Source organism: Anabrus simplex, chromosome 2, assembly GCF_040414725.1.
Source record: "Anabrus simplex isolate iqAnaSimp1 chromosome 2, ASM4041472v1, whole genome shotgun sequence".
Taxonomy (NCBI): domain Eukaryota; kingdom Metazoa; phylum Arthropoda; class Insecta; order Orthoptera; family Tettigoniidae; genus Anabrus; species Anabrus simplex.
In genome coordinates this window covers 624,750,589-624,777,308 of record NC_090266.1, presented here as the reverse complement: position 1 = coordinate 624,777,308, position 26,720 = coordinate 624,750,589, and the positions used below count along the sequence as shown (strand labels likewise).

General features: G+C 38.4%; 1 protein-coding gene across 1 annotated transcript in view; it reads left to right on the top strand.

The window, feature by feature from the left end:
• The window catches only part of Pgant1 (Polypeptide N-Acetylgalactosaminyltransferase 1), a 245,305-nt gene that overhangs the window by 83,715 nt on the left and 134,870 nt on the right, over window positions 1-26,720 (top strand). The window contains exon 2 of the mRNA XM_067139267.2: window positions 7,894-8,060. Within this exon, the coding sequence (XP_066995368.2) occupies window positions 7,894-8,060 (167 nt within the window). The remainder of the gene's footprint in view (window positions 1-7,893; window positions 8,061-26,720) is intronic.

The following is a 26,720-nucleotide window of genomic DNA, read 5'->3' as shown; positions in this document are numbered from 1 at the left end:
GGCCATGCGCGTAGAGGCGCGCGGCTGTGAGCTTGCATCCGGTAGATAGTGGGTTCAAGCCCCACTGTCGGCAGCCCTGAAGATGGTTTTCCGTGGTTTCCCATTTTCACACCAGGCAAATGCTGGTGCTGGACCTTAATTAAGGCCACGGCCGCTTCCTTCCAACTCCTGTGCCTTTCCTATCCCATCATCACCATAAGACCTATCTGTGTTGGTGCGACGTAAAGCCCCTAGCAAAAAAATACATTGTATGCAAGAACGTAGAAAAATTTACCCAGACTGTAAAAAAGAGACTTTGAAGAGGAAATATCCAAATGAATAACTATAAAAATTGTATCTTTGTTTTTTACTTACAGGAAGAGCATTATATACATTTCTGTTTTCATTTATATTTCACTAAAATAATTGTTTTGAGTGATCATCTACAACTACATTTAAGAGACACTTTAAGCAGCTATTTTCTAAAAGTTTTATGCCCCGTCAGCACGGGTTAAAATTAATGTAGTAAGTTGAAATTTTGTACTTGGGTAAATAATAGACTAATAAACACAATAACGGGGTATGCATTTCAAAAAAAAAGTCACCCCTTTTAAGGGACACACTACTGTACATATATTAATGAGTTTATTTAATGTAAGAACACATAATTAATAGTATATCATTTATTATTTCTTGTGTATATGATGTATAATCCAATGTAACATTGTGCAACACACTGTAATATCCAGAATAACATATCTTTGGCACTATGTAGTTGTAGAAACTTCTTTACATTGTAACTAGGCAATTGGAGACTCTCGAATAGTAGTAACGCTAAAGTACTGCATAATTCATCCTCAATTAATAGTTCCAGTTCTCATTCCAAATCGGGTGTATAAAGGTTTCTGTGTAATGACTGTGGCAGCACTCATCTGGGTCAAACAGGACGCAACTTTAAGATCAGATATAGAGAACATGTTAATGCCGTAAAGTATAACAAGTTTTCCACGGTAGGCCAGCATATACATGAACTAAAACACAAATTACCAACTATAGACCAAGACATTGAGATCCTGGAGATTTTAGGTAAAGGAACTTTGCTTGATGTTACAGAATGTTGCTATATACACTTAGATCAGTATTTCAATCTAAACCTTAATTGAGTTTTCCAAAAAATCTAAAGTTCTATTTGATTTTCTTATTGCATTTTTTTAAAAACGTACATGTCCCAGCCAATAGTTTGGTTTTTCATGCTATGCGTAATAGTTTTGCTCACTATTCCTTTCTTCCACAACGCCCCCCGGATCCCCCTTACACTACCGTTCCTCAGTCTCTCCTCCCACTTACCGCTATTCCTCCTCTCCAGTCCCGACCCACTGTGGGCACTTGAACTCAATCGGATTGTTGCTCATAGTGCTTCAATACGCTTCGCTCAGTCAACGACCTTTTGAGGTTAGTCATATAAACACTTACGTTATTGGACACGATATTATAACTATTATATTTTCTTATTATTCACAGGTTCCGCATTTGAACTGGGAAACTTAGTTCTTGTTAATAGCTTAAGGACTTCATTTATATGTTTCCACCTCATCAGGCTCATTTACTGCTGTTAAAAAGGACACTACATAACTTCTTGTAATCTGTTTATGTTGGCACTATATGCAGAATTATGAAGAGTATTTAGTTAAGCACAAAGAGTTTTATGAACAGAACTATTTTATAAATATGTGTGAATTTTAATTTGAGCTTACCGTAATGTCACAACAATTATAGCAAATCTGATCGTATACGGTTTCAGTAATTTGGTACAAGAGACCCGCAAGTCTTCGACTTGTTGAGAAATGAAAAACACTTTATCTGTTTAAATTCATTTAATTGTGTTCTAAGATCTTAACTTGTGATAAGGTTAATGTTGATAATATTTATATGGTTGCCAATTTTCCATTGCCTCTGTTCAGCTGATGACGCAGTATAGCGTCGAAACTGGTTCAGAATAAACGTAATATATTGTAATTTATATCTACACAACAAATTGTATAGTACTGAATAAGGTGGACCCTAAAACTTTTTAAAGGTTTGTAATCTCAGTTCATGGTTTTCCATGGTTTCCCATTTTCACACCAGGCAAAATGCTGGGGCTGTACCTTAATTAAGGCCACGGCTGCTTCTTTCCCATTCCTAGGCCTTTCCTATCCCATCGTCGCCATAAGACCTATCTGTGTCGGTGCGACATAAAACAAAATAGCAAAAAAAAGTAATCTCAGTTCAATACGGATAAAAATGAAGTTTATTTCTTAAAAGAAAAACAGAGCTTTAGGCTATGAGTCGCAGTTGAACGGCACAGTCGACACGTACATCACAACAGTGATATAGTGCTAGTAGTATTGATATAAATTAGTGCAATGGCAACCATAAACAAAGCAAACATTGCCTTATATCAACAGCAACATTTGCAGACTTTGACATTCCATCAGAAAGGAATGCAAAACATTTTGCAGAGTGAGTAGGAAGTGGCACATGACATATTAGTGTTCTTGCAAGATGTGTTAGTGGAATGTGTAGTGTCGTATACTGTTGACTATGTAGACACTGCATGTATGGATTGCACTGATGATGATACAGGTAAAATTGAAATAGAAATAGATGTCCAGGCATGTAATTTATCGTGCATGTCGGAGCCAAAATTCCTGGCTCCAGTGAAACGAAGTAAAGAACTGTCACTGTCCAGCAAGCGGATATTAGACATAATTACATGAATGACCACCCACAGTATAGTAAAAAAACAGTTACGGATTTTGAATAAGTCTGCAGCAATATGACCATGCGATGCATTAGAAGAACTATGGTGTTTCAAGGGAGAACAACGTCTTACAAAATTGTACAAAACTTTTATTCCAATCATTTGTAGTAAAAAACTGGAAGATTAGAACTCGCAATTATTACACTCTGTTTCAGTCACCTCCCCCATTATTCCGCACACTCCCATTCTCCCACAAGCCCCGCCCCGCCCCATTTCCCCAGTCCACTTCCTTGTAACAACACATTTTGCGTCTCGACTGTGGTAGCAAGTCAGTCGAGACCTGGACTCCATAGTCCGAGAACACGGATGATACAGCCGGGCCACGTAACGTAAGTTAATTTTCGTTCTTCATAACTTAATCTAAATGTTATTCCTGTTAGTCACCATTTTTCAACCTTAATACGATTTGTATTATCCATTTTGTAGACTAAAAATTAGACGGTTCAACTTCAATAATGCTTATGTAAATCAGCCCATGTCGGAACACAACATCTAAGCCTACGTTATTTACCAGTTGAACCACACCAAAGAAAAGCATTGAAACAGAAAGACCTCCAGCTCAAGACTTTTAACTCTCAATATTTAAGTTTTTTAAAACTTTCATCATGCTTTTTTTAAAAATATTTAAACTAACATTTAATTTTGTGTGTTTCCTATGTTTTTAATTCATTATACATGCCTTACTGAGGATGACCCAATGCCAGGTCGAAACATGTCTATTTATGTGTGAAGTTTTGTCTTAATTGGACATAAAATATATAGTATTGACTAGGAGGATCAAAATAGTTTGAAGTTCAACCATTGATACAGATTTGACATGAGATTCATAGTTTGTAAAGGGAGAATAAGGCAAACCTGTTTGAAAAGATTGTTGTTTGCAAAATTCAAGGATGCTCAAGACAAGTTATACGATATGCATTATAGTGACTTACTACATTATAGGCATCAAATCGCCCAGGACGTAGGTTACAGTGATTTCATGCAGTGTAGTGAATGGTTGCACAACTTCAGTCGGAGCTACAAAATTGGACGACTCAGAATAACGAGATTCCAAACAAAGCGGCAACTTGACATTTCCCAGCAAACTGCAGAATCAGCTCAAGCATTTGTAGATTTAGTGCAGAATTTGATTTCAGCACCGATCGGAAATACATACGAAAGGCACCCTGGCATTTAGGTACCAAGAGAGTTATAAACACGAGCAACGAACATCAGTGCCCTAATGCATTCGTATACCTGCTGTTAGTATGGATGGCAAATTGACTGGGAAGTTATTTATTATGCTGCAAACAGTTGGAGGTCGTTTGCCTCCAATGATTTTGTCGGATGTTAGGAATCTAGCAAGGGCAGTAGGGAATGTTTATGTCACACTAAGCACGAGTGGGAAAATATGCTTACCAGAACTAGAGCTATGGTATATGAACACTGGTTTGGCCCCTAACTTAGCTGGTGAAAATAACGTGCTGTTCCTTGACTGTTGGTCTGCCTATAAAAATCATACTGTGTTAGAGAAAACCATCCCTCCTGAAAAGTTGGGGCAGTTCATACCACCTGGAACCATGGGACAAATTCAACCTCTGGATGTCTCGTTTTTCTCGTGCCCACAAAACATACTATCACACCACGTGCAGCTATGCCATGAAGTATAGCCAGTTTCACAATAAACTGCTCGACAGATTGGTTCGCATTCAGTTGCATGCTATCACTGTCCATCAGTTCTCGTCACCACGTTGTATCAATATGATTAACTATGAATTCTGTAAGAGTGGATACCCCTCTGATCATCCTGAACTATTTATAACTCCTAGGGCGTTCACCTTTGAACTTTCTGGCGCTAACTTTTGAGATCACTGTGGCGCATTATTTTTCATTCAGTGCTCATGCTGCAAGTTAAAGGTTTATTTTGAACTTTCTGTGAACACATATGTAGGTGCTTTGAAAAGTTCTCGGAATGTACTAGAATTAAGTATCTTACCTCGGTGGAACTGCTTTTATTTTTCAACATAGTCTCCCTGTAGACTAATGCATTTGGTCCAGCGATGTTCCAATGCCTTGATCCCATCTCGGAAATAAGATTCCTCCAGGCCTGCAAAATACCTCTCCAATTCGGCTGTCAGTTCTTCCCTTGTAGAAAATCTCCGTCCACCGAGGAAAATTTTCAGCTTGGGGAATAGATGAAAGTCTGATGGTGCCAAATCAGGTGAATAAGGTGGATGTGGCAACAATTCGTACCCCAGTTCATGAAGTTTTGCCATGGCAATAACAGTTGTGTGCGGCGGAGCGTTGTCCTGATGAAAGATGACCTTTTTCCTTTCCAAACCAGGCCTTGTTTCACGTATCTTTTCCTGTAGTTGGTCTAGGAGGTTTGCATAGTATTGCCCTGTAATTGTTTGGCCAATAGGAAGATAATCTATCAGCAGAATGCCTTTTGCATCCCAGAAAACTGAGGCCATGACCTTTCCGGCCGAACGCACTGCCTTTGCTTTCTTTGGTGGTGGTGAATCAGCATGTTTCCACTGCTTTGACTGCTGTTTTGTCTCTGGGGTATAGTATTGGACCCAAGTTTCATCTGTAGTCACAAACCGGCACAAAAAATCTTGTTGGTTGCACTGAAAATGGCGATAAATTCTGGGGTCGTAACACTTTTTGGCCGTCCACTACGCGGATCATCACCCAAGCTCTTCCGACCAAATTTAAACTCGCTGGCCCACTTGGCAGCAGTTGAAAATGAAGGAGCAGAGTCCCCCAGTGTGTTCTGAAAGTCGGCATGAATTTCCTTTGCTTTCATACCTTTCTTTACAAAGTATTTAATCACTGCTCGAATCTCAGTTTTTTCCATTGTCACAAATCACTATGCGGGAACAACAACAAAGAGTCGTCACTACCACACTCCTGCAGCCAGAGCACTGACGCGCCACGTGTTCACTCACAAAGGAAAGGATGTGTGATTATTGCGCGGGAACCTCGTTGCTCTAGCACTGACATCTAGCGGTGATTCCGTGAACTTTTCAAACCGTCTTCATATATGAAGTCCGTTTTGTGAAGTGTAATACATACATTCTGTAGAAGGTTGATCTCTGCACCAAGCAGACATTCATTTGCTGTCACTCGCCTATGAACATGGTGTGTCATTAGCAGCTAATATTATTTCCTGTCTCGATTGTTACTGCAGCACATTCACCATGCCCCTTACTAGACATCGCACCTGCGGCCTTGCGCTCATGAGGGTTCCTTGTGAGATTTGCCAATGATATTGTTATTTTATCTGAGTGCAAAAATTTGGAGAAATTCCTGAAGGTTATGGACCCAGTCTTGAGAAGAAGTATGAGTTGAAAATAAGTAAATCCAAAACAGTGCACTGAAACAAAATCTGGTGATGCAGGAAATATTAGATTAGGAAATGAAGTCTTACAGGAAGTAGATGAATATTGTTACTTGGGTAGTAGAATAAATAATGATGGCAAAAATAAGGATGACATAATATGCAGACTAGCACAAGCATGGAAGGTCTTCCTTAAAAGAAATTAGTTCACTTTGAACATTGATTTAGGAATTAGAAAGATGTTTTTGAAGACTTTTGTCTGGAGTGTGGCATTGTATTGAAATGAAGCATGGACGATTACTAACTCAGAAAGAAAGAGAATGGAAGCTTTTGAAATGTGGTGTTACAGAAGAATGCTGAAGGTTGAATGGGTGTATGGAATCACAGGTGTAGAGATGCCGAATCAAATTGGTGAGATGAGAACGATTGGGCAAAATTTGACCAGAAGAAGAGATAGAATGATAGGACACCTCCTAAGACACCCAAAAGTTGTTCGATTAGGTTTTGAAGGAAGTGTAGGCAGTGAAAACAGCAGGGGTAGACGAATGTATGAATATGACAAAGAGATTAGTGTGTATGCAGAATGTAGCAGTTATGTAGAAATGAAAAGTTGAGCACAGGATAGGGTGGCATGGAAGCTGCACCAAACCATTATGATCTGATGATGCAAACAAAAACATGTATTAAATGCCCAAGACAGATTCCATGAAATGAACCTGTCTGGATACTTTGGGATATCCCTGGTCATTGGATTTATGGATCTCTGGAAGCATGCAGTTTTTGGGAATGTCAGACTGATCTGGAATAAAGAGGTCATTGGAGGTCTCAAATAGACCCCTGTGATGTTTACAGATGTTGATATATATGACAAGGTTGAGTTTTGTGAGAGGGGTCCTAGTTGGGAGAGACATGCGGTTTGACTTCAATGTTGAATCCTAATTATTTGTAACAACAGTTATCCACTGTTTATATGGGAGAAAGGTGATTGTCAACATCGTATTGCATTCCTTTGGGAGTATACATCTTATTATTAGAGTGACAGTTGTACATTAACTCCCAACACTGAGCTTCAGATCCTCATTCATATGTCAGCTCAGCAAAACATGGCTTCGCAGTTCATTTTGATAAACAATGCTTCTCCTTGAGGGACTCGGAAATTGGTCAACAGTTTGTGTTCAGATGCAGGGAAGTGTCCAAATTTTAACATAGGCAACGTCTCCTGTTTTCTTTTTTCCTTTCCATATGCGCTCCTCCGTGTCTCGAGTATCTCGGAATCTGACGAGCCATTCTGCTGCTTTTCTTCAATGTGTGTGCTACCTTTTTCTTCCTTACAAATTGCCGTTCTCTCTCTTTTTTTGGGTGCATAATTGTCCTTTGTAAATATTTTATTTGAATATTCTGAAACAGTGAAGTACTTGAAAGGTCAACACAGCAATGTGTATTCTTTTGGATATTTTATCATCACTACAAATCATCTTTTGTTTTTGTTGATAATAGTATTCCCAGAACTCTGAAAATATCATTTATTTGAAATCAGTATATTATTGATGACATATTGGTAACACTGTTTAAATGTTGTTTACCTGTAAAAATTTCTTAAAGTATGAATTTATAGACATAATATAGAATGTGAGTTGTACCTAAGCAGGTCTTTACCTTCTTGAAACATCTTTTATCCAAATGGGTGTCTGTATGTGTGTATCATGGTTCTGTTATTTATAAATTTCATTGTGGATCTCTGATTTATTAATTAATTTTTTAATGGTGACATTTCATATTTCTGTTCTAGGTGTAAGGAACAAAAGTTTGACAGAAACCTTCCAACTGCAAGTGTTGTAATAATTTTTAATAACGAAGCTTGGAGTCCACTGATAAGAACTATCCATAGTGTTCTGAATCGATCGCCAGATCACCTGTTAAAGGAAATTGTCCTTATTGATGACTTCAGTGATAGAGGTTAGTAAGCAGAATTCTTCCCATTCCAGAATTAGGTTGACATTGTACTTTAGCAACTAAAACAATCTAAATGTGTATATTTTCATTAATGTGTGGAGAGTGGTCAGCAAAACTTAGGATTTTGAAGAAAAAGTTACAAAATCTTTAGACTGATGCTTTCACAGCCCAGATTAATGGGCTTTTCCCTTGTGAAAAGAACATACTTCAAGGAAACTTTAGAAAACTCTACGGTGAGGATACTTTAAGAAGGCTTCTGAAATCACAAGGGAAGTATCAGGTAAGACAGGTAGAAACCTATCATGACTTTTTTTTGACACAATTGTTGTACTATAAGAAGGCAGTGTACAGAAAATCAACTTCCAAATGTAACTACAAGTCTCTGAAATCATGTGGCAAATCTCTGGTATAGATCAATGGGAGGTAAGGCAAGTATCGTACCTGTACCTGTTGGTTGGAGTGGACAGCCATGACGTCCCAGGTACTCAAGGCCAGTGATAACCTGAGTTGCACGTGCTGGTCAGCTGTAAGGTGTTTCACTTCATACAGCAATAACATAACAATTTTTGATGGTTGATTTAAAGAAAGCAAGACGGTGAAAATGAGTTCCTCAGAGGACAGCATTTTAAATCCTATTAACATAGTGGAGTTTGTAATGAGTTATTTATGTAAAAAAGGCCTTTTGTTTTCCAGAGAAATTAGCTCGAAAAAAAAAAGAAATGGGGCAATATCTGATTTGATGGAAAATAATCGTAGATGGGTGCAATGTATTGAGGTTTCTCTTGATATACACAATGGAGACAGTGAAGGCGACTAGAGTTATTCCACTCATCAAAATGTTGTACCAATCACAAGTAAAGTTCCGGGTCCGAGTTTGATACTAAAATATGACTCCCCGAAATACGGTGATTCTAAGAGTCCATTGCCATGCAAATCGTCCAGTTCTAGTTATGTTCCTAGTCCATAAAAAATATGCGAGAAAACATCAGTATGAGGTACAAGAAGAAGGCTGTAAAATTCTGGCTTAACGAAGGTGGCAAAGAGTGATTATCACATTCACACGTCCTCAAATACATTAGTGAAGTTGGAGCGATATCTTCAGTTGTGCAAGAAGCAGTTGGAAAATACTGGTATGTCAGCAAGTCCAAATGAACATAAACAAATTATGTACGAAAAACTCTATTCCCGTTTCGAGGAGGCAGGAAGGGGAAGGAGAAATTTAAGTGATGAAGATTTACGGCTCTGGGCTTTGGAAATTGCACGTGAACTATCCGTCAGAAAAAGTAATTTCTCTGCTTCTCATGCCTGGATCAGCTGTTTCAAGAAACAACACAGAATTGTGAGTAGGAAAATTACGAAAAGTGCCTCCCGTTCACATGTTCAGGAAGGAAAAAAAAAACAATAAGGCTGCAGAAGAATTTCTGGAAAGGGCTTGAGCGATTTCTCCATTACACCCCGTCCTCTGTTTAAAACACTAATATTCGCTGATGACCTTAGATGTTAGGCCCCTTTAAACAACAAGCATCATCATCATCATCATCATAAAACACTGATCAAAGCGGGTTCTTACCCGAAATGCAGTCGAAAAGTACTATCTTTTGTAGGTGAGAAACACACGTGTACAAGATAGCCCAGTCAGTTAGTTCACTCTTACATTCATACACCGTAATTCCAACAATCAGTATGGACAGTTCTTTGTTCCCTAAATTATTGTACTGCAGGAGCTGACTGGAACCTTTGGTCCTCTGTATTAAAAAAAAGTTTAAAGCTGATAACACCGTTATCATGGCCACAAAATCAGGAAAAATTAGGAAAACAACTGAAAATATGGTTTAGAGAAGCCTTTTTCCCGTTCTCTGAAGAAAACTGTGCCCTGCATTTTGATTCGTGTGCCACATACCGTGTTACAACTTGTCTTGAAGATATCCCTCCATGCAAAACAGTAGAACTGGTTGAAATTCCTCCAGACACAATGGGCATTATTCAACTGTTGGACAAATTCTCCTTCCGGCAGTGGAAAGCTTTTTACCACTGATTACGAGAAATTCTAACTTTACATGTAACTAATCTCATTATTAGACCTGTATTGAACTATGATATGATATACTAACAATTTGTTGGTTATTTTGATCCACCTTTTCAATACAAATTACAGTTTGTGTTGCTAAGTTGTAATGTTACAACACTAATTTACCGGGACATGTTTCGCTTTTATTCACAAGCATCATCAGCCTATACAATTGCCTCAAGGTTTGTCATATTTGGATTGTTGTTACAAATTTCATTACATTGAATGTAAATCTAATTGATATTTGTAGGATGTTAAAATAAATACAACATACTTTAATCACTGTCGTTGCTCTCAGACATTGGATGTACACCTTCTATCATTTCTGCAAGTCCTGATGTTCCCGCTTTGGATGAACCGGGTTCGGGAGATGAACTTGAGGATGATCCGGACGATGAAGAAAGTCGTATTAAAAATTGTTCATCGTGGACATCGTCCTGTAATTTGTCTGCTTTCCACAAATCTCTTTCATTTTTCTTTACTTCGTTCACGTAATTTGCCCAATTGTCCACCGTAATGTTCTTATACACAGCAGTTATTAAATTTTCCATATCATTCTTTTTAATGATACGTTATGATACCGGATGTAGTTTTTCACCTGGGACCACACCATCTCAATAGGGTTTAACTCGCAGTGATAAGGCGGGAGACGTAGAATCTGCTGACCTGCCGCTTTTGCCATTTCATCTATTCTCTGCTTATCATACAGGGCCCTATGCTGAGAAGCGAAGACAACAATTCTCGCTTGAGCATCCCGTCCTCAAAATAAATATATATATATATATTTTTTTTTTTTTATGTAACCACTGTACGATGTCATCTTTTTGCCAAGAAACCATCGGCAAAGTTTCCAACTTACGGGAATGACGCAGCATTATCCAGCACGATCACGGCACCTTCGGGAGTGTTCGGCAACAGTTGTTCTGAAAACCACTTCTCATAAATTTCACCAGTCATTTCCTCGTGGGCGTCCGCCGTGTTTTTATGGCATAAAAATGTTAGTTGAGCATTTGGAACAAAACCATGCTCATTACCCGCGTGGACTTAGGCGAAATGCGGTCCTCGGCTTTTCAGTGGCCTAAGTCTCAAACTCATCCCTTCAATGGCGGCCTGCCGTGCACTTTTCACTGTCATATCCTTCCATTCTTTTGTCACTGTCTGCCCAATATTTATCCACAATTCATCTGTGTAAATTATAGCTTTATTTTGTGCCCTCAAACGTTTTATCTCCCTGAGATATCTGTGCCTCCAATTTATAATTTCATCGGTTTCAATGAAAGCTGCTTTATTACCCCGTCTTAAATAACGGAAGCACATGTAAGAAGCGATACAACATAGTTTCGGAAAATCGTGGCAAAAAAATCTTCTCCATTTACCCGACTCAAAATCACGTTCAATGTCGGCGGTTTGTTAGCAAATAAAAGAGAGTGAACCACCCGATGCACTCCACTTTGCACAGTTTCATCATATTTAATTTTCCTTGCATTTTTCTGCCGTCCTTCTCTTTTTTTTTTTTTTTTTATTTGCGGGAGTTCGCAAAGGACCATATGTGTGTTCCTTTCTTATAGCATAGATTGTTCTTTCGGAACAACCTGTAGCATAAGCTGTTTCACTGATTGCGCTACTCACATTTATAGTCTTTAAAAATAATCCAGGACACTCATTATAATATTGCGTTCTTTCCCCCTGAGTTTACGTATGGAACGTTTCTTTTTAATTTGACGATCCATTGTACATCCTTCTGCACTTTTTCTTCTAACTAAGAACCCCCCGCACGAGCACGAACTCACAACTACACAGACTACACAAACACAACAAACACAATCCACTTGTCCTCAAGAACTATAAATTTATCACTGATCTTTATTTAATCAGTTTTATAATACTGATTAAATGAAGACCAATGCATATGACTGTATATTTAAATGCTCACTGTTTGGGAGATCCTTGCTGGCCAGCCAGCCGAATCGCTCGTGAAACGTAAACAAACGAGACGTTCTCCCTGTCATAAATTAAGAGATAAGCGAGATAAGGACTTGAGGTATGATTTAAAAATAACTTCCATATCTGAAGACCGTTTGTTTCGCTTTAACCACGTCATGCCAAGTCAATAGCAAAGACGGTGGCCAGTGACTGACTTCTTCGTGTAAACATTCCTGCCTTTGTTCTTTAAACTATGGAACATTTCTTTTTAATTTGACGATCCATTGTACATCCTTCTGCACTTTTTCTTTGAACTAAGATCCCCACGCACGAGCACGAACTCACGAAACACCCAAACGAAATACACTTGCCCTCAAGAATTGTGCATATGTCTCTGATATGTATTTAATCACTATTATACATACTACTGACAAAATGAGCACTGCACTGCAATGTTAAAAGCACATGTTTGGGAGATCACTACCGGTATTTCAGCCAGCCAGCCGAGTCATGCGCAAAACCAAAATTCAAGGAGAAATTCTTCCTGTCACAAATTAAGAACTAAGCAAGATAAGAACTTCAGGATTGTTTTAAAAATAACTTCCATATCTGAAGTCCATTTGCCTCACATTGACCCCCCATGCAAATTCAATAGGAAAGATGCTGGCCAGCGACTGACTTTTTCATGCCTGCACATAAAAATCCCTGAACATGACTGAAAATAAACGCACATACTGCATTTTGTTATCATTTAAATTTAAAAATAACAACACATTATGGCATTCCGAGTGGGGTAACTTGGAACACAACCAGCCACAAACATATGTGTATTTTCCTGAATTAAATCAAACCCACAGATCACACCTACAACAACACATCGGTATTTTAGGTTAACTGCTGCACTATACAATAAAATAAGCTTATTATATTTTAAGCTACTTAAAATATGGCTCGTGCAGGTCAGAAGTTTAGGAAGTAGGCCTTCTATAAAAATATCTTTGTAACTGGAAGAATATATATGCAAACACAGTATTTACTTACATTTTCTTGTCACGAGGGAAACGGAAGAAAGATCGCGAATCCTTCTGCACTTCATAGTTATTGCAGTCAAACATAGCACATATCTTTCCACTCATAGTGAGAGGAAATATAAAGGAATGTCAAACGCTACTATTTACTTATGTCAACTTAATGCAAATGCATAATTAATGCCAAAAACTTCACAAACAAATACACGTGCTCTTATGACAGAATCAGTAACTCTCAAGCCACTCCGCTAGATAGAGCTCTAATCGCTGTCCCTCGATATCTCGCAGAGTGTTGCGTATTGTCTCTACTGTATTTGATAGTAGCTGGTGATACGAGATGCAGTGTTTGAAATTTGACTGTTAAATGTATCGATAATCACCGTGCTTTTGTCACCTGTTCTACCTCAACTGCTACTTCATGAAGTGAGATGTTCCCAAACAAGTAGCAGGCTGCGATTTTGAAGAAAAGAAATCTGTGAAAAGTAACAGGCTGTGAATTTATATAAAACAACTTTAGTAACTGCGTCATGCTCCGTAGCAGCTGAAAGGCTTTGTCTGTGTGCGTGTCTAACATTAGCGGTAGTTCTGAAATTCATGGAATTGTGTGATGAATTTCTAAGCGGTTTAGTATTTTTAGTGGTGTTCGTAATGAGTTCAACTAAGAAACGATATTATCAGTTTTTGGGAGGCATATTCAGCTTAATTTCCTTGTTTTATACGATCACGGAAAGTATTCCCAGTGTTAAGTGAAAACAGATGAGCATTCATCAAGATGTAACTTTGTGTAAGTATTTAATTTCCGGGGTGATCGTAACATATACAGTAAAACTTCGATGCATAGTTTTTCCGGGGACATGGGGAAAATGACGACGGATGCGGGAAAACTATAAATGCGAGTAACATAAAAATACGGGAAAATCAAAATAATAAAATACAGGTACTGTATTGAAACATTTTTCGTTATGTAAATTTATTATTATTATTATTATTATTATTATTATTATTATTATTATTATAAAAACAACAACAATAATGGCGCGTGGCCTCCGGAGCCGGGTGCAGGTCTTTCGAGTTGTCGCATGATAGGCGATCTACGCGCATGTGAAAATGCGGCCCTTCCTAAGAAGAATTCTAATGTTTAAATCGGTAAACAGACAGCCAAGACTTACAGTAATTGAAAATCTTCCACCTTTTTGATACTTTTTATTTGCTTTTTAGCAAATTAATTAATTATAAACAGTACATGTTTCGTTCTCACTTGAGAACATCTTCAGCTGTTGTTAACCTGGATCCGCCCAGCGTGCCATATATGGCACGGCAAACGACACCGTTTTCTTGGACTCTTATTATTGAAACCGCGTGCACTGTCTTGTTTACTACAGCATTGTCATGTTCAGAGAAGTCCCGCCTAACATCTTATGTGATTTGTTTTAATATATCGTGCTCATTGGCACGGTATAGCTACATAAAAATTAAGTCTTGTTTTTGCGAGTGCCAGTAATGGCTGCACATTTGAAGTAAGTGATTCCTGCTTTACTTCTATAGTTATTTATACGGACCCTGTTGTGCTATATTTTTCTCTAAGGTGCTTTTATGTATGGGGATTTGCTAAGATATGTCTTGGTGATGACTGGTGTCCCTTCATCTGAAGTAGAAGTTTGGTGGTACTTATCTGGCACGCTGGGTGGATGTGCTGTCTTTCTGCCCGGCATAACTCAGCCTATAATTGTTATAGTTCTGATGTTCCTTTCCATTTATATCACTCTTCTTTATCAGCCTAGCAACGCATAATATTGTAGGCTGTAAGTGATATGTTGTAATTTAACCATTTTTAATCACGCAGAGTAAAATTTTCACATTAAATCGACACTACATTGCGGTTTTCTTGTTGAAATGTATCTTTCATCCCGTCTTTTCACATGCTTCACTTTCATGAGCTCATACCTTTTTCTAGGAGAATTTCATTACGATAAGTACTCCACTTGTTGGATAATGATGAACTTCCCGACGTAGAAAAGGTATTCATCGAGCCTCGAGACGCTGCAGTTTTGTCGGATAAAGATAGCGGGGATGAAGATGGAGGTGGCATTGCCAACGATTTACCTGGTAGCCAGATTCGAGCGAACGCAGAAAATAAGTGGTGGTGGCCAATATTTGCCTGGGTCATCGATGTATAAATGCACAATGCATGGCAGCTGAAACACATGTCTCGAGAAGGCATTATTCATCTGGATTTTCGATGAGCAATTGTCCAGACTTATCTCACACGCTACAAAGCTGCTCCCTGGTTCAGCAGATCTCATTGTTTTGGACATAATACAGTGCAGGAACTTCGGTATGATGGAATGCATCACTGACTTTCTACAAGTCTAGGAGCGAAGAGAAAATTGCCTTGCTAGGCCTAGAACCCAGTGTACCACGTGCAATGTAGGTTTATGTTTAGACTGTTTTACTGATTATCATACGCACAAAGGTAATAAGTAATGTTTACTTGCTTTTCAGGACATCACTGTTAGTGCAGTCCTCACATGAACAGGTGACATATCTGTATATACCGATGCTATAATTCCTCATACCGAATGTCTGATTGCTGCAAGATGTAATAAGTGATTTGGCTATCTTGTGAGATTTTAGCATTATTATTTAAAATATAAATTAATTTTCTCATACAATTAAAAACTCAGGTCATTTTCAACCCCTATAAAATCATCCCTAGCACCAAAAATCAAACATCTAGGTATTTTTAATAGTTCTGGAACAAGATTATTTTTGTAATATATGCTAATATTGAAGAAAAACGTCCATACTGTTGATTTACAAAAGAAAGTATTGAATAAAAGCATATCTGTAGGCCAAATGCGGAACGACATCCAAATTCCCGTATGTGAAACGAAAGACAGCACTACCGCCCAGCGTGCCGTATATGGCACGGGCCTTTTCTTGGAAGTTACATGTCGGTTGAATAAAATTAAAGCTTTTCCGGGATCTTCATATGCACATTATCCAACGCTAAAAGTTACAAGTTGATTCTCAAAAAATAAAATCTTGGGCGGATCCAGGTTAAGCTTACGTGAATCGCTAAGTTTCTGAGTACATTGTTTTCAGGAACATTGTTCCTCTTAAATAAAACTATTTGAATACAAATAAAATTAAAATGATGTTAAAACAGTGTGAGGGTTAACTGGTTGATGAAATGAGACAGGATGTATACATAGATAGCCTACTTAAAGAAAACTATATCTATTCATTGGAATAGTTGTTAAAAGTTTCAACTCTGTTGCACTAAAAATATCTGTTTGTCTTCCAGTTAAAAAGTTTTTTTTTTAATGATTGACTTCTTGACACTGTTCTAATTATTGTTGAATGTTCATTTCTTTCACTCCTTCCAGGTTGGCTGTTATTTATTTTGAGCTTGCTTAATGTGCCGTAAATTGAGGCTAATGCGGAACTATGAAGCTGATTGCCGTTCACTTTTTGAGAAGGGAGCTTTCGTCTCAATTTCTGAAATGAAATGAGGAAAATAGGGATTTGGTTTTATAATGAAAAATCTGTCTTTACATTATAACTTGATCTACAAAATGGTTCCATACCTTACTGTTGTTAAACTCCAATTCTACCGTAACCCTGGAGGGGCTGTGTTTGAAGCTGCTTTGCGTCTCGTGTAATAATGGTGTGGGTGTTCCATTTTTTTTGCTCCTCCTTCAGGGGAGGCAAGGCTGCGGAGAGGGGAGGAGGCGTGTCGCTTACTGTCACGGCTTCGGCTTTAGAAGGGGTGGGGGGAGTGGATGCACAAAATGGCGGAGGCTCGTTCTTATTCAGCCTTTTATTGTCTGTGTTGTTTCTTTTACCTAAAGTTTCAAGACTTGATGATATCCCTTCAGATATAGGGTTCCAATTGACAATTGTATTATTCAGGGATATCATCAAGTCTTGAAACTTTAGACAAAAGAAACAACACAGACAATAAAAGGATGAATAAGAACGAGCCTCCGCCATTTTGTGCATCCACTCCCCCCACCCCTTCTAAAGCCGAAGCCGTGACAGTAAGTGACACGCCTCCTCCCCTCTCCGCAGCCTTGCCTCCCCGGAAGGAGGAGCAAACAAAATGGAACACACACACCTTTATTATACAAGACACAAAGCAGCTTCAAACGTAGCCCCTCCAGGGTTACGGTAGAATTGGAGTTTAACAACAGTAAGGTATGGAACCGTTTTGTACATCAAGTTATTATGTAAAGACAGATTTTTCATTATAAAACCAAATTCCTATTTTCCTCATTTCATTTCAGAAATTGAGACGAAGCTCCCTTCTCAAAAGTGAACGCAATCAGCTTCATAGTTCCGCATTAGACTCAATTTAGGGCACATTAAGCAAACTCAAAATAAATAACAGCCAACCTGGAAGGAGTGAAAGAAATGAACATTCAACAATAATTAGAACAGTGTCAAGAAGTTAATCATTTTAAAAAAAAACTTTTAACTGGAAGACAAACAGATATTTTTAGTGCAACAGAATTGAAACTTTTAACAACTATTCCAATGAATAGATATAGTTTTTTAAGTAGGCTATCTATGTATACATCCTGTCTCATTTCATCAACCAATTAACCCTCACACTGTTTTAACATCATTTTAATTTAATTTGTATTCAAATAGTTTTTAAGAGGAACAATGTACCTGAAAACAATGTACTCAGAAACTTAGCGATTCACCTAAGCTTCTCAGAAACTTAGCGATTCACCTAAGCTTAACAACAGCTGAAGATATTCTCAAGTGAGAACGAAACATGTACTGTTTATAATTAATTACTTTGCTAAAAAGCATATAAAAAGTATCAAAAAGGTGGAAGATTTTCAATTACTGTAAATCTCTGTGATTAGAATTTGATACGGAAAATGATTACTTGCAAACAGACAGCCCCCGAACTGTTGGAATTAACAAAGGAAAGTTAAAATCCTCGACCCATTCGAAACCCGTTGAACCAAAGGCCATTTAGCTCATACTATACATACCAGTATCAAAATATTGCGACCATGATATAGGCCTAAGAGATGAAAATAAAAAGCGTGACTTTTACGCAGTTTCCTTTCACATGTCTGTACACATTTCGTAATAATTGAAAACATTTAAGTCCAGTTCTCTTATTGCAAATTTAAGATATACGTGGATATTACGGCGAAAACCTGTATTTAGGAAAAGATTCCGTAGACCCGTTGCAAACGATAGGTTAGATACACAATGCGACTCGTCTCAAACAATGTCACAGCGGCTTGGGTGAACCTGCAACTTAGGAACTAGTTACAAGACTAGGATATGAGAAAAGATTATTGGTCTGGCTTGGTTAGGTCCGGCTTGTAACAAGACTATTGGGCAGCCGGCAACAAAGCGGTCAACAGGCCTCTAGCGTCCCACACACTCCACAAGGTATGGTGCGATTACTCACCCTGTGACTAATTAAAACGTATCTGGCGCACTGCGTGATTTTCTCCTTTTTTCAACGAAGTTGGCAGCCCTAGCCAGCCTGTACTAACACAGAAAATGGTGGCAAATTTGAGTTTTACGCTGTCTACATTTTAATTCTTGTAAATAAGAATACTTCTAGGGGTTGGTTAGCGGGCCGAGGAGAACTGTTGGCACCAGGAGGGTCATAGTGAGGTTACGCGTGAATAACCTTTGCAAAGCACTCCAGCCCACAAGATCCTTGTTCAAGACTAGCAATTCTGAATCGCTCGTACATTCTCGCGTAACAGCTTGCCGCTATTATATGCTAAGAGTATTGAGCAGTCCCTCTAAATTCAAAAAACTTTTGCGTATTATTTTTCTTACGTACGATCAGTGCGAGAAAATTGTGACCGAGGACAAATAATTTTTTGACGATAGATGCGACAAAACGATAGTTCGAGAAACAATAGATGCGGGGAAATTTAACATTGGTTTATATGGAACATTTTTGGGACCGGATAAATTCATTGATGGATACGGGAAAACGACGGTTCTGGGAACGGTGCATCGGGGTTCTGCTGTATTTGACTTGTATTAGTATTGTTTATAATCCCCCCCCCCCTGCCTTCCTTTTTCATTATATCTCAAGACTGTTACGCATCCGCGTGTTGTTAGAAAATTTCCGCTTGAGGATCTTCTGGATTTTTTTTTTTGTAAGTTGGCAGGTATGCAGTTATCTTCACAATTTCGGGATATGATAAAATATTCATGGTTTGCAATAAATTACACAAGAGAGCGCCTTCCCGAGTTCATAGTGCCCGCTAAATATTGTTTGGAGAAGAAGAAAAACGTGTGAAGAACAGTGCGACAATGAAGTTCTAATTCGTTGTGCTTGGTGTACAAAAAACTTTTGTTGTCATGTAATTTATACCAGTCATTTCTGCTATACTTTTGTGAGTGACTGACAAGTGAGTGAAACAATACAGCTTCAGAGCGGGTCAAGAAACTGCATGCATATACAGCCTGACACACCACAACTCTGAGCTGACTCAGGAATGTCCAGCTGCACCACACGTCATACTTTCATACCAGGATTCGAGGTATGGTTTCGGAGCCTTGCAGATAAATCTGGAGGCCAATTCTCCGTACAGTATCCTCTTACAGTATAATGATTTGAGTTTTTTAAACATGAATTTGTTTACAATATTTATAAATTTTAAATTTGCAAAGTTAGCTATAGCCCAAATATATTTTGTTGACTATAACTGAAGTACATAATTCTTGCATTTGGCTATTGTTGGTGAAGAAGAGGGCCAGTTCACATGTTTTGACTCATTTATATTGTCATGTTCACTTCATACTTCAAGTCCACATGTTACAAATTCATTTTTCAAATAATGTGTAAATGAGGACAATTCCTTTTTTTTCTTCCCCCTTTGTAAGTACGAAATGTTTACTTTTGATGGTGTAGTAAGCAATAATTTTTTCATACAAATTTTGAGATTTAAGTGTAGGTATTGTGTATGTATGTTCTCTGGCAGACCTAGTCGGGGACAGTATGTGTATGTTAGTGTAGAAGGAACTTGGGTAAGAAAATATTAATAGTTCATCACTTGTGAATAAATGTACAGTATTTATATATATTATTATGCAGCACATTTAACTATTTTCCTAAAGTCTATTTGCATATCGTCCCTGGGAGGGCAAAGTATCGTAAGCGACATTTTTGTAAAAATCAAATTTACTATGTTTATACCTCAATCGGACTACACTGCACATCCTGGCAAAGTGCAAAAATGAACTTAGATGGTAAAAACAACTTAAAAAAGAAATTATCGTAACCACCATTAGTAATCTACGTAACACCAGGTTATCATAAGCATCAGTCATTAGATCCTAAGCACCTGATGTAGAATCTTGTAATTGTGTACAAATTATCATCAGCGACAAATTGTAATTCTGGAGGGAAAATGAGATGTGTCAATTTCATTGTTTGTGACTGTTGTTCGTCACTGCTGTAGTGCAGGTTTTACCGAGGAACATGTTGGGACATTTGTGCATTGCAGTTGCGATGGATAAGCATTCTAGAGCCTACAAACTGCTAAAATTTTGTACTGGTCAGACAGATACTGAAGAGGACATCCGGTTGATTCCTAGTGAAGCCAATGAAGACTGTAATATAGGTAATGATAGTTTATGAATTTACATTATTGAGTGTGGTGTATTGTGCAACATGGATTCTCAGGAATGCGCGTGATGTATTATTGCGTGAGGATTTGACAGATAATTTAATCAGTGGTGAGATTACTCTAGAATCTGCAGAGAGGACAGTGTGCAGCTTCAGTTCGAAGAGGAATTTCAAAATGAGGGTGATGAAATGAAATAAGTAATCTGGTTATCACCAGTTCTGTGACAAGTGACAAGAAAGATAATGACCTACCTTCGAATAATGACCTTCAGAATTTAGGACAAATCCTGTTAAACAGTGCAATCTACAGTGATCAGGAAACAATCATAAGCAACATTCATAACTTCAAAATAAGTTCCTTTTCGCTACGATTGAATAAATACGTAACCTAATACAACAATAATGTGAAAATATCATTTCTGGAGTAGAATAAAAACCGAAACAGCCTAAACTGTAAGTATTTGACTGGCTAATCCTTTTTATCGTCTCCTGTAAAATTTATATTTTATTACTTAAGATACTTTGCTTTTCTAGGGATGATATCTATAGTATTACATACAAATAGTGTTACCCCCACACTCCAATAAACTGCAATATAACGCTTCACACAAATAAATATAAATTATAATGTGTATTATAGCAATTTAAATAGTTGAAATTATGTTTCCATAAAACTTGCAGGTGTGTTATTATTTTGGAATAAGAAACTTGCAAGATCGCAATCAAACTATAACTACAGTATTAACAATTAATGAGTTAAATGGTAGTCAGAACAATAGTATGGTGAGACTTGTGATGTCCGAATATGATTTTACATTAACCTTGCTCCATTTATCCATTTATTTACTGAAAATATGACCTTTTTTGTGGGGTTATAAAAAATAACTAAAATGTCTATGTTAGGAAATAGATGTCGCACATCTATTGGGTGTTTCCTCCAATTTCTGTGGCTCTGAAATTGCACTATATCTGTTGAGTTTTCCCTACGCTAGACGTTCCCTTTGCTAGTATTTATTTTTGTGCTTCTGAGTCAGGGATTGGCATTTTGTTAAACGACTGACTCTGGTAACGGTTTCACGAATCCAGCCATTCTAAGAAAAATTATAAATTATGAACTTCCTTAGTGACCACCATGAACTGTTTAAAAATAATTATTTTTAAGCATGAATGGGTTACAATTATCGGGGACAAGTCTTGTAGGGCTCTGAAAAATTTGAGACTAAGAACTGAGTGTTGTGCTAAAGAAACAAATCAGTTGTTTGAATTCTCCACTGTAAAGTATAGAAAAATCTCTTCAGAATGTTTATTTCATGCTCTTAAATATATCTGAAAGTCTGGCTCCTAAGATGAATGGTCAGCATACTGAAATAGGGCCCAGGGTTCGTTTCAATACACGTCTTCACCTACGCACAAAACATCACACTGCTAACCACCACAGAAGCACGCAGCAGTGAATACATGTCTCTACATGAGTCTGATATCAGGAAGGGCATACGACATCCATTAAACAGGGATTAATCTACGTTAGGGCCGATCCCAGATAACTGGGAAAAAGACCTAGAAGCATCTATTGAGTACGTATATCTGAAATACGATCCATACAGATTGATAAATGTGTCAAAAACTGAAGACAGAATGTATTATAAGTCTAGGCTTATAACCATTCAGATATATACGTATTTCAACACTTATAATCAGAGACTAGAATTGTAGGCACCAAAAACAGTTAAAATAGGCAGGCATATAGGCTCTTAAATTAGCCAAAATAGGCATGTAAATAGGCACTAACATATAAAATAGGCATGAAAAAATACTTATAATTTAATAACACACTCAATTACTATTAAAGAAATTTACAACAAGCAACTTTTCAATGTTTTCCAGTAACAATCTTGTTCTCCTGTCAGGCAGATTATTTTGTACTGAGAGGAAGATCTCTCAACATCACAAGAAGTGATTGGACAAAACTTCAATGAAGCCACTTCATCTGATTTTAGTTCAACTGCTTCATCTACGTCACCTCATAGCACCCTGACTACTTTACCGTCGCTTTCCATCATGGATTCTGCTGCAGGACTCTTATGGAACTTTTTGCTGACAGCGGCTACCTTCCCAGAGGTTCGGTCAAAACTTCTCCTGACTTTTCCACAACTCTAGATGACACCACCAAGGGAAAGCCACTCTTCCCCAACTCTGTGATTGCTCCCGGCAGCTTGTTGAAGTTTGAAGATGCTCCAGTTTATGCAGGGAGATATTAGCTCCCAGCATTGCAGTGCACAGCTCTATAGAAAATTGTTGTTGGTCGCTGTTTACATTGGACAGGTAGAAAAGCTGCGATGGCACAGCTTTCAGTACTCGTGTCAAATGCATTGCAGTATTTCTTTGTTGATCAATATGGTATCTTTTCACATTTGATCTGAAAAATAATAAAATTGATTTAAATTACAATGTTCCTATATCTTAAATTTCACCAGGTGGGCTAATTGGCAATAATGCTTAGTATAATCATGCATTTGTTTCATCATAAGAAAAGAAAAAGACTATTAGAGGTGATGTTTCTAGAAGTACAAAACTTTAAAGTAGGAATTCGTAATTTACATGGAAATATGTCCTAAAAAATGTTTAGTTATAATTTGACAGTTTCCTGTCGAGTTCACCGGGTGAAAAAATAATAAAAATGACGTGAAACGATACCTGAGCAGCGTAGAGGAGAGATCCTTCCTATATGATTGCCAGGGACTCACCAAGCTGCCCCTAGCAGTATTTGTACTTACCCATAGAAGAATTAAAACGGAGGCACTATAAATCTCAGATTTGTGAACATTTTACATGTTGCTATTCGCCGGCTTTGGTCAGCCGGGTCAGCTATCATGAAGACTATTTTCTGCCTGCCTGCAATAGGTCCTGCATCATTTGTGCCCTTAAGGCTGCCACCCTCGTTGAAAATTAGAAAACTGCGTGATTTGAAACTGTCGTGGCATGCGCCCGTAATCTTACTTTTTGTCACAATTTAGCAAGACTCTACATGGGATGCTAGAGCTTACGCACCCCAGACTCTCTTTGCTTGCCCCCACCCCCCCAGCACAACGGTTACTAACCGGACCTCACCAATCCAGACCACCAGTCTTTTCACTGGCCTGATCTTGTAAAGATAGTCTTTGCAGCTTTGTAAAACATGCTGTTACATCGTCCAAGTCGTGCCATCCTGTATGTCTAGTCTCTGTGACATCGTCCCAACGGCACCACATTCGATCTTCACCCTGTGTTTCGCTAAGGCTTAGCGGAAGCGTAATAGAGCTCACTAGAGCCTACACATAGCGCTGGTGAAAGTTACTCAGGATTTAAAAAAATTAAATTTCAGTTGTAGTCCGCTTCTGTGGTGTAGTAGTTAGCGTAGGTTGGCACATAGGATGGAACGGGGTCCACTCGGCCTTGGGAGGTCAACTGTGTACAGGTGGGTTCGATTCCCACCTCAGCCACCCTCAAAGTGGTTTTCCGTGGTTTCCCACTTCTCCTCCCGAGAAATGCCGGGATGTTACCTACGATAACATAAGGACACGGTCACTTCCTTCTTTCTTCTTTGACCGAGCTCGATAGCTGCAGTCGCTTAAGTACGGCCAGTATCCAGTAATCGGGAGATAGTGGGTTCGAGCCCCACTGTCGGCAGCCCTGAAGATGGTTTTCCATGGTTTCCCATTTTCACACCAGGCAAATGCCGGGGCTGTACCTTAATTAAGGCCACGGCCGCTTCCGTCCACTTCCTAGACCTTTCCTATCCCATCGTCGCCATAAGACATATCTGCGTCGGTGCGACGTTAAACAAAATAGCTTTCTTCTTTGCCTGTCCAATCTTCCCATTCATTCACAAGGTCCCTGTTCAGCATAGGTGAGGCTGTCTGGGTGAGGTACTAGTCCTCCTCCCCAGTTTCATCCCCCACCCAAAGTCACACGCTCCAAGACACTACCCTTGAGACTAGAGGTGGGATCCATCACTGAGTTCGAGGGAAAACCTACCCTGGGGGATAAACAGATTAAGAAAGAAATAAAGAAAATATTTCAGTTGTAAATCTCTATTTTCACAGGAAATGAATCGGAGTTCAAAATACCGATTTTTAATTTTCATGCACTCTGTGACAAAAGACCGCCGACGTTCTAACTCCTAGTTCAGTCATTAAATTGTTATTTAAATTTTAGCAATATAAATTATTGAAAGTTCACGACTAATGTAGCATTGCAACAAAACAACTTTCTACAAAACGTAATTTAATAGGCCTATAAATGCTACAAGGAAATGCGATCGTAGTTCAGTCACAAAAAAGGATAAAAGGAACAAACGAACTTGCCTCCTTACAGCAAGCTTGGCAGAAGACTACCCTTTCATCCGTAGTGAAATTGGGATCACCTGTGGTCCACCGCTTCAGCCTGTAGGTCTTCAATGATTTTTCTCTGCAATTACAATTTTTTTGCGTCACGCCGACACAGATAGGTCTTATGGTGACAATGGGATAGGAAATGCGTAGGAGCGGGAAGGAAGCGACCATGCCATTAATTATGGTACAGCCCCTGCATTTGCCTGGTGTGAAAATGGGAAACCACAGAAAACCATCTTCAGGGCTGCCGACAGTGGGGCTCGGACCCACTATCTCCCGGATGCAAGCTCACAGCTGCGCTACCCTAACTCGCCCGGTGATATTTCTTTGGGCGTTGCCACAGACACACTTCTTCTTCACAGTAAATCACAACACATTCTGAAGATAAAGCGTACGCATACAACAGTTCACATCGAGAAGGAGGTATAAGGGATATGGGTCGTGCACCGTACTTCGACGTTGTCAAATTGTTCCTTGTTTCTCCTGACGGAAATTTTCCAAGAACTATTTCTGGTGACTTCCGAGAATTCCCATTTTTGTTCACGGGGTAAACAGATCTTGAGAAATGAGAAGATAATTCTGTTGAGCACATCAGTTACTGGAAGAAAATTGGCTTCTTTAAAATAGATTAAAAATGCATCAAATAGGCAAATATACTCAAAATAGGCACAAACCCCTGAAATAGGCATTTATAGGCACAATCAAACCAATGAAATCTAGCTTAAAGGACCCTAAAACGGATTTGTATATCAAAAGCCTACGTTTCTGAACACAGGAATAAAATAGGCAAATTCCTGTCTCTACTTATAATATTCACATAATATACTTCATGCTTTCCGTTTTCTGTATTTATACAATGCTAATAAAAGGCCCAAGCAAAACATTTTAGACAAGAATACCTTGGTCTGAGGTGTAACTAATTAAATGATGGTTGCAAATCTATTTTTAAAATTACAAACAAAAAAATCTCGCCAAAATTAAAATTTTATATTATTTTTTCAAGAGCCTCCGTGGCTCCGACGGCAGCACGTCGGCCTCTCACCGCTGGATACCGTGGTTCAAATCCCGGTCACTCCATGTGAGATTTGTGCTGGACAAAGCGGAGGCGGGACAGGTTTTTCTCCGGGTACTCCGGTTTTTCCTGTCATCATTCATTCCAGCAACACTCTCCATTCTCATTTCATTGCATCTATCAGTCATTAATAAATCACTTTGGGAGTGGCGACCCCATCGTACTAATAGCCTATATCTGCTTCATTCATTCCATCCCTGACCCGGTCAATGACTGGAAAACAGGTTGTAGGTTTACATTATTTTTTCAGTAGGCCTACCTAAATTTAACTATATTCATAGAGAAACATTCAAAGACTGCACAGTCTTACAGGTTAAATTCAATTGTTTTATTTTCCGAACTCCTAATTTCATAGTAGTGTGATTTAATGGATTGAATTCTTGAAAATCTGCATGTACTGTTTAAATTTGTCAAGTTCATTTTAGGGGTTGGGGATGTTTGAACCTCCTAACAAAAACATACCCTTCCCGGTATGACCTTGCACTGGGGCATGTGTTTGAATTATTTATAACAGAGTTTCCAAGCGATCTGTAATTGATGGTATTGGTCATTTCCTCTTTAAATAACTCATT